General features: G+C 53.1%; 1 protein-coding gene across 4 annotated transcripts; it reads left to right on the plus strand.

Moving 5' to 3' along the window:
* The first annotated feature begins 70 nt into the window (after positions 1-70).
* BCL2L11 (BCL2 like 11) lies at positions 71-13,739 on the plus strand. 4 transcript variants are annotated; one of them, XR_012041773.1, is made up of 5 exons: positions 71-161; positions 423-798; positions 5,850-5,962; positions 6,652-7,456; positions 9,997-13,739. XR_012041773.1 is itself a non-coding variant. In XM_072857606.1 (4 exons), exons 2-4 carry the CDS (start codon positions 432-434, stop codon positions 10,084-10,086), a joined length of 570 nt encoding a protein of 189 aa, XP_072713707.1. In that variant the 5' UTR covers positions 71-161; positions 423-431; the 3' UTR covers positions 10,087-13,737. The 4 variants fall into 4 exon arrangements, 2 of the variants coding, with proteins under 2 accessions (XP_072713707.1, XP_072713706.1); XM_072857606.1 differs by lacking the exon at positions 6,652-7,456 and having other exon boundaries at positions 9,997-13,737; XR_012041772.1 differs by lacking the exons at positions 71-161; positions 6,652-7,456 and having other exon boundaries at positions 417-798; positions 9,997-10,624; positions 11,126-13,737.
* The last annotated feature ends 1,412 nt before the right edge of the window (positions 13,740-15,151 follow it).

The following is a 15,151-nucleotide window of genomic DNA, read 5'->3' on the forward strand; positions in this document are numbered from 1 at the left end:
GGCGGTGGGCCGGGCGGTGGGCCGGGCGGGGCGGGGCGCGGCGGCGCTGTAAACACGGGGCGGGGCGGGGCGGCGGAGGCGGCGCAGGGCTCGGGCAGGCGCAGGGCCGCCGCGCACACCGCGGCCGGGCGCCCGCCCCGCCGCAGCCGGCGGGGAGCACCGTGAGCGGGGCCGGGGAGAGGAGCGAGAGGCGGGGGGCCGCGGCGTGCGGGTGACGGCGAGGCGGGGGGCGGCGGGCGGCGGCGGCGGCGGGGCGGCGGGGGGCGGCGCGGCGCGGAGCTGCCGCCTCAGCACTTTCGGCAGAACAATGGGGCCGGGCGAGGGGGCGGGAGGGGCCGGGCCGGAGCCGGAGCCGGAGCCGGGGCCGGGGCCGGCGGCGGCTCCGCTCCCCCGCGCCTCACGCCGCGCCGCCCCGCCCGCAGGCAGCCCCGATGGCCAAGCAGCCCCCCGGGGTGAAGGCGCAACGCGACGGCGAGGGCGGGCGGCTGCCGCCGGCGGCGGCGGAGGGGCCGGGCCCGGCCGCGCAGCTGCGCCCCGGCGCTCCCGCCGCCCTGCCCGGCTCCGCCGCCGCCGCCGCGGCGGGGCCTCCGCCGCGGGGCCCGCCCGCCAGCCCCGGCCCCTTCGCCACCCGCTCGCCCCTCTACATCTTCGTGCGGAGGTCGCCGCTGCTGTCGGGCTCCTCCAGCGGGTACTTCTCCTTCGACGCCGAGCGCAGCCCCGCGCCCCTCACCTGCGACAAGGCCACGCAGACCCCCAGCCCGCCCTGCCAGGCCGTCAGCCACTGCCTCAGCGCCATGGGTAAGACGCGGGGGGAACGGGCCGGGGGGCTGCGCCGGCCGGGGGGCTGCGCCGGCCGGGGCGCACGCAGCCGGCCCGGTGGGCTCCCGTCGGCGGGCTCCTCGTCCCCCGCCCGGCAGCAGCACCCTCCGCTCCTCGCCGCGTTTGGTTTTCCCTCCAAAGACGCCCAACGCGGCTTTCTGCGGCCGGGCAGCGCGCCGCTGCGCACCTGCAGCGACGCCTCCCGCGTCCCGCCGTCCCCTCTGCGGGACGCTGGCTGCGGTCGAGCACCCCGCGCCCGACGGGTGCCCCGCTGCACCCTCCCTGGGCGCAGCCCTGCCCGAGCGCCCGCCGTACCTACGGGACGGTTGCGAAAGGCCCCGCCGGGGCCTTGCGCTCGCACCAGGGCGAGCCACGGGGCGTGCGAGGGGCTGGCGGCGGGCGACCCGGCTGGTTCGGGGCCGGCGGCGGGCCGGACGCTCGCCCGGGCAGCCGGGAGTGTGGGATTTTTGCAAGCTGGCCTGGCCCGCCAAGCAAACCTGCTGCCGGGGAACACCCGCTCGTCCAGCACTTTTTTTTTTTATTATTATTATTTTTATTCTTTTCCGGGATAGGTCAGTCCCTGCCTGGGGAGGAGGGGACAAAGCTGTTTAATCCAGCTTCCTAGTCAGGGCTTGCTTCTCGCAGGGCTTTACGCACCGCTTTTCGCCAGGGTTTGCGTGCTGCTGCGAGGTAAGTGACTTCTCGCTCGTCTTTTGCTCCGGTTTCTTTCTCGACAAGCCGCACGGTGTCATAGGCGCTAGGGTCACAAAACTCCCGCTTGTTTTGGCGAAACCCGAAATTGGTGCTTGAAAGCAGCGTGGTGGCGGGCGGGCGTGTGTTTACATGTGGCTTACCAGGTAAGGCTGGGCTGAAGCCTCTAGTGGTGGAGAAAACACGCCTGCCGGAGCTGCTGGAGCCATCCAGCCATGCCTTTCCCCTCTCGTGATTAATTCCCCTTAATTAGAGGAAACCTTTTAATTTCTGCCGGGAACCAGGAGAAGGTGGGCACGTTCCTGCGAGAGCGAGGCAGGTACCGCGTCGGTAGCGCTCCTCCGGGGATAACAAACACCGACTCCAAGCTTTACATGATCAAAACATCTTTTTTTTTTTTTTTGGTGTGTGTGTTTTGTGTTGTGTGTGTTTTTTTTTTTTTCCCTCCCTGGTTAATGGCTGTGGTTACAGCTGCAGAGGGCTTACTGTAATATGCCCTTAGGAAAGATTTTCTGACATTATTGCAGTAATTACAGCTTAATGCAAGTTTCACAACCTCGCGGAGTGCAAACACACATGGCACAGCCAGGCAAGGATGCTGGAGTTCCTCGGCAGGGAGAGCCCCAGCCAGCGTTTTAGCAGCGAGTGACTTTTTTTTTCTTTTTTTTTTTCCTTTTTTTTTTTTTTTTGGTGCTCCAGGAAGAAATTGAAGTTTTCCCTGATTTTTCTGAGCTCCTGCTTTTTCATCACCGTAGGAAAAGCTGTTGAAATACTGGTTTTACTGGAGCCTTTGTTCTGTTATTGTTGCTAGGGGCATCATCCTAAACAACTATAAGCAAATGGAAAACACTTGAGCTAGTTAAATGGGACCCTCGGCTACTCTCAGAGACGATTAAGCTAGGAGTGCGGATCTGCAAAGCTGTTTTATCCCCCGTCGGGGACTGCAAATCCCAGGCTGTGACTTAACTGCGCAGCTCGCCTCGAGAAGGGGCTGTGGGTCTGCCCTGCGCACCTCTTCCTCGGTCCCCTTGCCTTGGCGGTGTCCTGCCGGATGCATGCCGTTAAGTTTTCCGCGCGGAAACGGGTCAGTCCCTCTGCAAGGAAGCGAAGGGTGTAATTTTTTTGTTGTGTTTTTATGCGCTGATTTTTATCTCTCGGAAGGCACTGACTGCGGGCTGAGAGATGGAGAGCTTCTCTAGGAAGCATAAGCAAGTGGCCTTAATAATAATAAACAGGCGTTTCCTGTAAGCAAGAGCAGTTTGTGTGCGATAGGTGCTCTCAGCCTCTCCCGTGGGCAGCGGTGGACTGTTTCCAAGGCTGGTTGAGCAAAGCAAGCTCATGCTCTGCCCTGAAGCCGCCTCTTCTAAGTCTCCTAAAACCTTCCCCAAGTTTTCAGTGATGACGGCCCAAATAATAATGAAGCGCTGGAGGTGCCCCTGCCAGACAAAAAAGATGGAGGCAGCCCTTGGGGAACTGCGGGATGCCTTCGGTTGTGTGCGGGTGGGTGAGCGAGCGCTAATTGCTGGAGGAAGAGTTGTTCCTGGCATGGGAGGTGGTGGGGTGTCTCGCTTCTCTGACGGTGCGGGGTACAGCCGGCCACCTCCACAGCCATTTTTTGGGGAAAGGAGATGAAAGCGGCAAGGGGATGTTGCGGGGCGGGAGGTGGGAAGCGGTGCGGCGCTGGCTCGGCGTAGCTGGGAAGGTGCTTTTGGGGATGAGGAGGAGAGGAGCAGGGCTGAGTTCACTGTGCACGGGGATGGCGTGCCTGCGGGAGCGCTCGCCGTGAAGTCACCCGAGGTGAGAAACCCACCCTTTGGTGGGGCTGTGTGAATCTTAGACGAATATTTCAAGCCTTTGTCTCCGAACGGGAGCCGATCGTTTCGTTTGGTTGGGGCTTTTTGTTCAAAGAGCAGCTCGGTCTAAAGGCACAGGAGTGCAGGGCTTGCACGCGGGTTTTTGGGATGCGTTTGGAGCAGGCACGTGCAAGGGCTCTGTAAATGGGTTTTCCCGGTGCCGTTTTGATCCTGGTGTGTTTTCCTGCGCTGTGGAAGAGGGGAGAGGAGCAGTGTGAACCTCTCCTTGCCTGTGAAAGGAGATCCTCCGGGTGTCATAGGTGAATTTAAGGGGGAAACCTTGAGCCGAGGAGCTGGCCGTGTCGTTCCTGTTGCTCTCGTTTTGGAGCCGCTGCCGTTTTCTCCCTGAGCTTTGCTCACGGTTCCTCTTAAGCTGTTCTCCAAGGAGGTTTTCTCCAGAGGGGTTTGGATGACCAAGCCTGGGAGGTGGAGGTGCAGTTTGGGGTTGGTTGTTTTGTTGTGTGGGTTTGGTGTGTTTTTTTTTTTTTTTTTTTTTTGCTTCTAAGCTGTGACCGCAGCATTGCTGTGCTGGTCCCCGGCTGGACCATCCCATGGGCTAGAGCGAGGTGCAGGCATCCTGGGGGTGCTGGTGGCCTCTTGGTTTGTCCCCGTCCCCGTGGCAGCCGTCTCGCCGTCGGTGGCGGGCGCTGGCTCGCGGTATGACTGGGGGCCCCCCGAAAGCACCTCTGACTGGTTTTGGGACCAGTTATGACTGGACCCTTTTGACACTGCCGTTCGGCAGCGCCACAGAAAGTCCTTTCTGAAAACCTCAGCCCGATTTCGCTCTCAGCCACCAACCCCAGCCTTCATCTCTCGAGCGAATGAGCTCCTGGGTGCGATGCTGGGGCAGGGGGGAAGGATGGAGAAGGAGCGGTACCTCTCCCCTTCCTGGGATTTTCTGCATCCCTGGGTCTCTTTGCATCTTTTTGTCTTGTCTGTCCCCCCCCCCCCCCCCCTTTTTTTTTTCCCCCCCTAGCTTAGCTCTTGCCGGGAAAGGCAGCCCAGGGCCAGCTCTGGTGACGGCGGTGGGATTTTTGGATGGTCGCCCCGCCCCGGCCGAAATCCTGTTTGCGTTCCCGGAGCACCAGGGTGGAATATCGCGAGGGCTGCGCTGCGTTTCATTCACCAGCGAGGAAAATAAATATGCCGGGGCTGTCCCCGGGCAGGCGGCGGGTACTATTCCTGTGCTACTACAGCGTGAAAACAAAACAGATCCCCGAGCCAAGCAGCGCTAGTTTGGCTCGCAAATACATTTTTCCAGTCAGGTTGGAGCCAGGCTTTTATTTAAAATTTTTATTTATTTATTTAATTTTTTTTACTGCCCCACTAATCCTTTGAATATTTTGAGATTGGAAGCTATTTCTGTTCCCTTGTGATTCCTTCTAAGCTGTCGTGCCAAAACACTGTTTTGTTTTGTGCGGTGGTTTTTTTGGGTTGCGTGGTGTTGTTTTGGGTTTTTTATTGTTTGTGGGGGGTTTTTTGTTTGTTTGGGTTTGTTTTTTCTTTTCCTTAAGGCTGTGATTCTTGCTCAGATCCTACACTTGGATTTGCGGGAGAGGGAAGAGGTGGCACGGGTACCGCGCTGGGGTCCTGTCTCGGTCACAGGCTCCTTTCTCCCCCGGCTATTTGGGGGATTGCACGGTGGCTTTATCACGTGTCTAATAACTTCTTAAAATGGAGACTAAAATAGCTCTGTATAGCACAGTATAATTGATGCATTAGCTCTTTTTTTTTTTCTTTTACAAGCCAGCACTGTTTTCTTGCGTCGGGTTTATTTTCTACTAAAGTGCAAGGAAGATGCTGCTTGAGAGGCGAGCGTCCCGGTTCCCTCCTGCAGCTGGAAAGTCCTTCAGTTTGCTGGAAGCGTGGTTTCTCAGCGTACAAATCCAATTGTGGCTTTCTTCTCAGTACGACAAAACCAATCGTTTTCCTTTTCTCGTTGAGCACTTCAGAACTGTTTGGGGAAGAAATGTGAGAATTCAATTAAACTATCCAGACAGAGGTTTTTTTAAGGTTAGAGAAGAAGTTGGCTGCTGTGCCTGCAAGAAAAGAAAATTACTTAGAAACAGGGGGAAGAGAAGGTTTTGCTAGGGAAAGAAATTCGAGTGGCATCTCAGCATTCCTCCCTATTTAAGAGGGGACCAATGCTTGGATGTGCCGGAGGAGATGCTCCTAAGGGAAGCCTGTGATTAAAAAAAAAAAAGAATAAAAGGCTAATAATATAAAAATAATTAGGACTAAAAGCCTCTCCTGTGACGCACATCTTGCGCAACAAGTCCCATTTGCGCTGCATACCATGTGCAGGCCCTAGCAGCCTGGCACCTGCACAACTCCCAGGAACTGTATTTAAAAAAATACTAATATTAAAAATAGCAGTAGTCCATCAGCTCTTGCCAAGGTGAATAGAGTATTTTATTTTTTTTTGTTGCTCCTCTGTTTCAAATGCTCCGGTTTTGTTCCGTGCAGCTTCCCAGTGGCAGTCTCACTCGCTAGCGGAAGACATACAGCCCGAAATCTGGATTGCACAGGAGCTGCGGCGCATCGGAGACGAGTTCAATGCCTCCTATTGTCCACGAAGGGTAACTTTCGTCTTTTTACTTTCCATTTCTTTACGCACGGTCTCTAAAAGGGAAAAGCTTAATCATCTCTGGAAACTAGTTCTGCGGTGAATGTTTTGTTCACTCAAATGTAGAAAAGGATGCGCGGGTGGTTGTGTTCGCCTGGACGCAGGGGTGTGCTGCCTGCGCCGGCAAGTCGTCTGCTGCTGCAGTGTCATTAAATCGATTAAAAATAACCTTTAAACTGGGACTTGAGGTTTTCGGGTACGAAGTTCGCAATATCTTTCATAGCACCCAGGGCCCATAAAGCGTGTTGCTGGATTGGGACTGGACCTGACAATAATGAGGAAGAAACTTCCAAAAGTTAAGAGGCAGAGAAGGTTTGGGTGTGTTGGGCTATTTTTGGGGTGGCTTTGGGAAGAGCCCCTCTGGAAGTGGTTCCTGGCCTGGAGCTGGGGAGCCGTCGGGTGTCCGCTCTGGTGTTTTTAGGAAAACGGGCAGGGAGCGAATGTAGCGGCTTTCTGTGCTCGGCTCCCAAATTCCTGCTGCCGAGGATCGCGTGCATGGAAGCGTAGTTGCAAATAAGAAACAGGGATGGGCTTGGTCTGATAACTTATTTTTCTTGCAAAGAATCTGCCAGAGCTGTTTTGAAACACGTGTATTTATAAGGCTGTAAACTCTCACATCACTGAGTGTTGCAACAAAAATAGGTGGCACTAATGCAAAAAGGAGAGGAAAAAAAAAGCCAACCCCGAAACAAACCAACCCAAGAGATGAAGTAACAGCAGTTTTCAGAAGAGCGGCGTTAGCCGGTGACTTGCCTGCCGAACGTTCTTGATGGCTGCGTGTTCGTGCATGTGGTTTCTGGTCCATCAACTTGCCCTTGCGCTCGTCCGTGGGAAGAGGAGTCAGAAGCACGTTAGGTAGCAGCGTCGGTGACGAAATGCTGGCTGCCCGGATCTTTATCCGTCCTCCCCGGCTCGTGAGTCACTCCTGCAGCGTCTTTCCTCCCTCACTGCTCCCAGGGTCCCTTTGGCGGATGGATGCCTGTAGGCAGGGGCTCTCCCCCAAAACGGGTGCCAGGCTGCCGCAGTCCAGCTCCTTCCGCACGGCCTCTCTGCATCGCCTCGCTGGAGACTTCTCCATCAGCTCTGTTTTCTTTCCGAACGCTCCGAATTTCCTGACCCGCAACAAACTGGCAATAAGCTGCATTTTATCCCGAATCCGGAACACGCATCTTCCAACCTTCCCCATCCAGGCTGATCCCTCGTGATGCGAAATACCCGCTTTTTTTTGTTGTTGTTTGTTTGTTTAAAGGACACCTTTTCAATGAAAGGTAGGGACCAAGCCAAGATCCCACAGGCTCAGAAAGCGGAAGGCGCCTGGTAGTGGCGAGCTGACCCAGAAGGGCTGGCAGAAATGCGGAGTGCCGTGCCATCCCTTCTCCTCGCTGACTCCTGGAGCGGTGCCTTGAATTTGGAGTGGAGGCGAGCCCTTTGATGAGCTTGGGAACAGGTTTGTGACGGGCAGGAGAGTCCTCCCCACGTTATCTCGTGGGATCAGGCACCCTCAGTGCTGCCCTGCGTGGGACCTTGCACGCTGGAAATCTGTGCCAGGCACATCACACCGCCCCGTACAAAACCCCGATCCATACTGCCGGGTGTATAAGAGGGTGTGAATTTAAGGGGGGGCTGAGGAGGGGTGGGAAAGGGTTTTCGCACAGGTCCGAGAGGGCGGGTGTGAAGCTGGCAGCAGGATGGGGCGCAGGTGCCTGGTCGCAGAGCATCACGCAGGTTTGCATGAGGTGGTTCCAGTGCTGCAGCCGAGCTTCCAACCTGCTGCCCCGGGGAGAGAACCGAAACGCAGAGGACCACGTCCTGCTTGCTAGATGACACGAGCAGAGGCTGTCATGCGTGACCCTAAAAACACTTTGTACCTGGCTTAATTAGCGTCTGATGAATTCTCACTTGTTGCGCCCAGAAAGGAGGAGGTTTCAGGGCATTTAAGCAATTGCTGTAGAGTTATCGTCCCCGATGCACGAGGAGAGCTGTCGTCCCACTTGCTTTGTGGAAAGGTGTCTTTTCCTTCTGCAAGCGGTCTGGCTGCTCTGGAGAAAAGGTGGTCTCTGCAGAGCCGGAGCCCTTGGGCAGGAGGGGTAGGTAGGACGCCTGACCGGCACGTGCGGCACTGCCGCTCGCTGGGGTTTGCCCTTTCAGCGTGAGCTTAGAAATGGGGAACTAAGAGCCCTGCCAAAACGGCACTTGCTGGGCAGGTCGGAGCTGTCGGACGGGTTGGAGCCGCGTGTTCCCCGTCACGTTCCCCGTCGGTGCGCCCTGCGCGTCACGCCCCGGGGACCGTCTCCTGGGCAAGACGACGGGGAATCGGACAACTCGCCATCCAGCCCCTCTTTGCCCTGACAAAGCTCGCGGGTCCGGTGAGCGGAGATGGCCACGGGACCCTCCGGCCATGGAGAGCAGCTCCGTGCCGAGGCTTTTGCTGGCAGAGGGTGCATCGCTTGGCCACCGTTGCGTGCCCCAAGCTTTGCTGCCCACACCCGAGCTGCCTGCAGAGGTGGAAAATGTCTTGTTTCAACCCCCTAACTTTTTTTATACCTCTCTATAAAAGAAAACCTAATTTTGGCATTTCTCTTGCATCCTCCTCTAAGCCTGTTGGGGTTTTTGGGGTGTTTTTTTGTTTGTTTTTTCCTTGCTCTCTGCCGCGTTGGCGGTCAGGCAGTGCAGTGGGCTTAGCGTCGTGCTAGTGAGGGGCAGCTCCTGGGTGGGTCAGTCTGGGGTGCAGGGATGCCCCAGGGTGGGAGGCACGCTCGGCCCAGGTACCCGGCCAGGGATGCTCGAGCATCGTCTCTCCGTGGGGACGGCAGCCCGCCGCGGGACCGCCGGCGTTACGCCCCCGTAGCGGAGAGGGCAGTTTGCATATCGCTGTAAACAGCGCAATTTCTCTCTCCGGGGCATGCACAAGCATGATTTTACCGCACTAAATACGTCCCAAAGCAATCCGATTTGGGCTGGTATAGAGAGGGAGAGGGGGATATTGGGGCTGTTCTTTCGCCCTAAAAAAAAAATCTTAAAAATAAATGCTCGTTTGGCGGTTGCTCCTTTTTCTTTTCATTGTATGCCGTTGCGATACGAAGGTCCCTCGCTCCAGGGAGGAGCGTTTTGCTGCCGTGGCCAGCTTGCCGTGTTTTGTGAATGAGGCGGTGGTTACGCCTGGAGGGGTCTGAACCAAAATCTGCATGTCGTCGCCGCAGGCGGGGACCTGCCTGTACAGCGACTGATGCTGCTCTGCCTGCTGAGGGGCTTTTTTTAATTTTTATTATTATTTTTATTATTATTTTTATTATTATTTTTATTATTATTTTTATTATTATTTTTATTATTATTTTTATTATTATTTTTATTATTATTATTATTATTTTTATTATTATTTTTATTATTATTTTTATTATTATTTTTATTATTTTTATTATTATTTTTATTATTTTTATTATTTTTATTATTATTAATTTTATTATATTTTATTGTATTTTATTATTTTTATTATTTTTATTATTATTTTTATTTTAATTATTTTATTATTTTTTAAAATAATTTTTAGATTGTCATTATTTTTATTTGATCTCAGCCTTCCCACACTGTGGCTGGTAAAACCCCCTGACTGTGCTAGCAGGGCTTACTGCTCCGTCACCACGTTTCAAACCCCCCGGCAGCATCACGCGCCTCCGGTGCCCACGCGCAGGGACTCGCACGTCGCATCCCTATGGAGCGGCGCCGCGGCAGCCACCTTCCAGGCAAACGTAGCTGGGAGCGGGCGGCTTTGACCCTTTGGGTATTATAAAGCTTTCTATTGAAGGAAAATACGAAAGGTCGTGGGGTTTACTTTCATTCTTCGCAAAATGCTCGATTTCGCACCTCTGAAGTATTTGCGTGGCACCGCACAAGGTGTTTGTAGCACGGGGGCTTCGCGCTGGAAATTAAAGTCACAGTCTTGTTTGTTTTTTCCTTTTTTTTTTTGTTTTTCCCCCTCTTTCGTTTCAGGGTTTCTTGGATAACCCGGTGGGAAACCCCCAGATCGTCATTTTGCGCCTCCTGCGTTACATCATCCGTCTCATCTGGAGGATGCAGTGAGCGCCGGGCACATCCCGAGGCACCAGGACTCGTTTACTCGTTGGGAAAGCCCGGGGCGGGCGGACGGACGGACAGACGGATGGATGCGGGGCTCCCACCCCGCCTCTCCCCCAGGACGTGTGGCGAGGGCCGTCAGATAAGAGCGGACATCCCGCGCCGACCTGCTGGGACTCCGCTGCAGGATTTTGCCCGAGAGTGGCGTTTACTGCATTTCTCTCAACTCTTACTATTTTTTTATTATTTTTTTTTATTTTTCCGAAAGAGTCTCAGAGAAAATATTCAACGGCGATGGAATAATTTTGTCATCGTTTCTGGAAACCTGTCGGCTCGTCTTCCGTCTCGGATAAAGCCTGCAGCGGAGAAGAGGAAAGCCTGAACCAGCTGCTGGGCAAAGCCATCGTAGTTTGCCTCGCAGACCGTATCGCAGAGACTCGCGGGGCCCTCGCCTCTCCCTTCGCCTCCTGGGCATTTGCCCACCAGAAAGGATGGCGATGATGGGAGAAGGGCAGAGGGATTTAAATCAGCACTTCTTTTACCTGTAAATACCTAATGCTACCCTAAATCCACCCTCATTTGCATCATGCAAATAGCCTATTTCCTGCTGACTGATTTTTTTTTTATATATATATATATTTTTTTTTTTTTACACTCTGAATTTCAAGACTTAGCTGTTAGACTCCCAGGGTCCAAAATATCACAACCAACCAACCAAACAAAAAAACAATCCACCAGGTTGCCTTTTTTTTTTAAGAAATTCTTTCTATAAAATGTGTGAAAACACCTACATATTGTATGATATTATATATAATATATAATGTTGGTGACTGAGTAATTCAGCAATAAAACGTTCTCGGAGGAAGGTTAAAAACAGTTCCCAGCACACCGCAGCTTTGCACCCAGAGATGACAGCTCCTGCTGTGTAACTTCAGGAACTGTTTTTTAAGTCGTTGCTTGTACCTTGCTCTTGAACCCAGGAAGGTTTTTAAGGCGCTGGATTTTTTTTAATTTTTTTTTCCTGGGATCCTCTGTGTTCGGACAGGCCAGCCTGGAGCAGGGGGATGAGTGGGACGGGACCGTCGGTGGGAAGACCCCAGATGCTCACTCGTGTGCTGGGATGCCGCTGGAAGAGGTGCCAAAGGATGCTGACCTGGTACGGATCCACCCGGGGACTTGCCGCGTGGGGTCCACGCTCCCCACGGACTGCCACATCTCCTCCCAAACTGCCCTCCTTCCCCCGGGAAGACCCGACCGGGTGCTCGATGCCGTCCCAGGGCATCTCCCCTTCCACCTGGAGACCCTGCAGCCTTGCTGGAGGAGCCCCCGGGGCTCGTCGGAAGAAGCGGGTCTGTCTCCTCAGGCCCCCCCGTGGGCTCCGGTTCAGCTCGTGGGCAGGCGGCTGCTGCACGCCGGCGCTTTCTGGGGGGTGGCCGCTCCGGCCACCCCCGTATCTATGCACAAACGTACCCCTCTCTGCCTCCAGAGCTGTCCCTTTCCTCTGGCTGGTGCAGGTGGTCCTCAAATCCACTTCCAAACGCTTGCGGTTTTATTTCTGGTTTCACCAGCACCATAGGGGGGGAAAAAAAAAGAAAAAACCAAACCCAAGCCCACGGTAGCGGTTTTTCTTGCAATAGGCGTGCAGGGAGAAGCTGTTGAGTGCCATGTGTGATTATTAGTGTTTTTAATGATGGACAAACCGTACAATCTGACCTCTATGCACTGGCTGCCTGTGCCCGTCGGGTAGGCGAAGAGCCGCGGTGCCAGTGCGGGGCTGCGTGCCTCCGATCGCACTCCTCCGGAGGATTACGGAGCTATTTTTAATTTTTATTTTAAATTCTTTATTATCTTGGTTTTGGACCTGCAGGATGAGCATCGGTTGCAGGAGCTGGCCTCAGCTGGAGGAGCAGGGGATGTTTAGGAAAGGGTGTTTTGGAGAGGGTGTAGGGGGAACCTTTGCACTGGTGGAGAGTGAGCGGTTAAAATAGCTGGTGAGCTTGGCCAGGGCAGGTTCCTGCTCCTCTTGGTTTCCCTCCCCTTAGTTTTGGCTCACCGTAGCTGTGCTGCCCCAGCCGTGCTCCAGCCATCGCTTTTTTTCTGTAGGGTTTATATAGAAGACCCCAGCAGGGAGGCTGCCGCCGCGGGTTTCCCGTGGGAACCTACGTGGAATTGCATGGCTGTTGATAAAATTAAAAGGAAAAAAAAATAATTTGGCAGCAGAGGGGGAAACCAAGTGGAGGTGTGTTTTCCCAGTTGAGTTTCGTCCATCATTGGTGGATGAAACGGTGTTTTCGGGTCTCGCAGCCTTACAGCATCCCGGCATCCTGCCGGCACCATGCCGCCCAGAATGTGTCCCTTGGAGTACACCAAAGAAACGCCAAGCACTTTACCCCGTCCTCCCTGCTGGGCTGCCCCAGCCAACGATGGAGACAAAAATTATATTCATTTTAAGGGAAAAAATCAAGGTATTGGCTCTGTCTGCCTGGGACTTCTCCGCAGGAGGTGTTCCGGGCCAAAAGCTAGGCGTAGGAAAATGAGCCCCCCAAAAAAACAGGTTTCACCCCCGTAGAGAGTTGTGAGGTTTAGGGAAAAGAAAAGAAAAACCAAACCAAAAAGCATCTAAGCAGAAGAATGGTGTTTTTAAGTAGTGATTATGCTCACTTCAGCCACGTTGGCTGACTGCTCTGGGTCGTCTAAGCGTAACCTGTGGTCTCTGTTCTGCCAAAAGGATGTGATGAGTTTTCCTTGGTTGCAGGGAAACCAGATTTATTCCCCGGCGATCTCACACAATGTGTTAACGCTTCTCCTCTTTTCTGTGACTGTAAATACCTGAATATTTATTAGAGTAGTGCACCATATTATTTTCATCATCTGAGCCAAATATCTGTGTGCAATGTATTTCCTATCCTTTCTCTCACGTAAGTTTTGTACAGCTTATAAATAACTAAAAAAAGAAAAAAAATTACTTTTTTTTTCCTAAACTTTTTTAGAGTTGAACTTGGTAAATACTGTAGATTCTTCCCCCCCCGCCCCGTGTAATTAATGCACTCTACTGTTCCATAATGCTGTAACTTGTAGAAATGTTATATATTTATTTTCTGCTTATTTAAGTTTTTGTAAAGATTTTGTTTCCCCCCTTCTCCCTGCACCTGCAATAAGCGACGGATCACCCTCCAAAGCACTGTCTTCTCCTGGCAGTGCCGCCAATATGGTTAGGATAATGACATTATGATTATTTTTGGTCAAAGTGCCTAAGTCCCCCTTCCCAGCAGCGATGTAGGCACGTCAAAGACGTCAGCATTAGTGAAATTCAGTGGGAATTTGGCTTCTCCAGCCCCGTGATTTTTGCCACCCCCCTTTGAAGGCCACGGTTTCCTCCATCTCGGCCGCTTTCCCTGGCCCAGCTTTACCATCAGTTACCACCCCAGCGCACGGCCGTGTGCTGATGAATCACTAACTCATTTCACCGGACCCAGCGTATGTAGCATTTTTACTGCAATTTCCCTGGCTTACTTGTGTTTTGCACTGATGAATTTTGGACAGGGTAATTGCCACTTTACTTGTGCAATACTGCTGTAAATAATTGCAGATCTTTTTTTTTTTTTTTTTTAAGATGCAATCTTTTATGTTCTTAATATGAGTTTTATATGAATAAAAACTTTCAACTATTTGTCATGAGCGCTGTCTTCTTTGGGGGCTTGATCACCTGGGGAAGGGCTGGGGAGGGGATGTTTGCTGCTTTATCGCCAGTTTTCCCCGTTTCTCACCAGTTCTCCCTGCTCATCACCAGTTCTCCCTGTTTATCACCAGTTTTCCCCATTTATCACCAGTTCTCCCCGTTTATCCCCCGCGCTCCTCCAGATCCAGGGTGCGGGCGCGTACCCAGGGTTTTCCTTCTGCTCGGGGGCTCTTTGAAGTTCCCGGGACACTAAAATGTGCCTGTCAAATGAAACTGCTTTGCAAGATGTTGCCTTGAGCGTTTCCAAACCCAGAAGCAGGGAGTGCTTTGGGTTCTGGGTTTTTTTTTTTCCTTTCTTTTCCCCGCTTTTATGGGCACAGATGTATTTATGGGGCTCTGTAGACGTGGGCTGCATCAATGGGCTCAAACCCAACCGCTGGGCACCTCAATATAGGGCCCTCCCTGGCCCCAGGCGGTTTTCATGGTTACTGATAAGTTTGGGGAAGCACGGGGGTTTATTTTATTATTATCTTATTTTTTATTTTGCATTATCGTTTTTATTATTTTAATTTTCTTTTAATTATTTTTATTTCAGTACTTTGTTATTGTTTTTCTTTTATTATTTCACATTGTTTTTATTATTTCGTTCTTCTTTCATTATTTTTAAGCTGAATCAAAATCCGCTCGTAAAAATTACCGTCCCGCAGTTACCTTGGCCCTCCGTCCCCTTTCTGCCCCCATCTCGAAGCCACCCCGGCTGTCTGACGGCCCGGTGCCCTGGGGAGGAGGGAGGGGATGCTTCCAGCCCTGCCTGTCCCCCCTCCCTCCTCTCGCTTTTGTTTCACCGCCGATAATAGATGCCAGGTAACTGATAGCGGTTTGGAACAATATTCCGGTGAGATGGCTCCAATGCGGATTTTGGCATATAAGAAGCAGGGAAGAGGTGATGGCAGAGGTCCCTAAATTAAGTGGCGGGGTGGCAGGAACGAGCGTGGGACGGGGACGGGCCAGCTGAGGCACGTGCGGATGGCCCGGGTTGCTCCCCTTGGACGTGCTTCTTTTGGAAGACCCCAACAAATTGTTTTAAAGACAAATAAGAGGATCGATACGGTTGTCACGGAGGGAGGGAGAGCATTGCACGCCGAAAACGGGGCGGCGGGGGAAGGTGGGACCCGCAGAAGCATCCACTGTTTTACGAGATGATCACACCCGAGCACCCGCATCCCTGGGCCGGCGCTGCTTTTCCCCCCTCCTTGCCTGGCATCCCATTTAATTCCCATTTTGAAGGTCTGCGGCAATGCTGCAGGCACAAAGCGAGCCGTTAAGCGTGGTTGCGGGCTCAGTGCTTGATTTTTTTTCTTTCGCTCAAAGGAGGGGAGCTGCTGGCCCATC

The sequence above is a fragment of the Ciconia boyciana genome, chromosome 3 (genome assembly GCF_034638445.1).
Source record: "Ciconia boyciana chromosome 3, ASM3463844v1, whole genome shotgun sequence".
NCBI lineage: Eukaryota > Metazoa > Chordata > Aves > Ciconiiformes > Ciconiidae > Ciconia > Ciconia boyciana.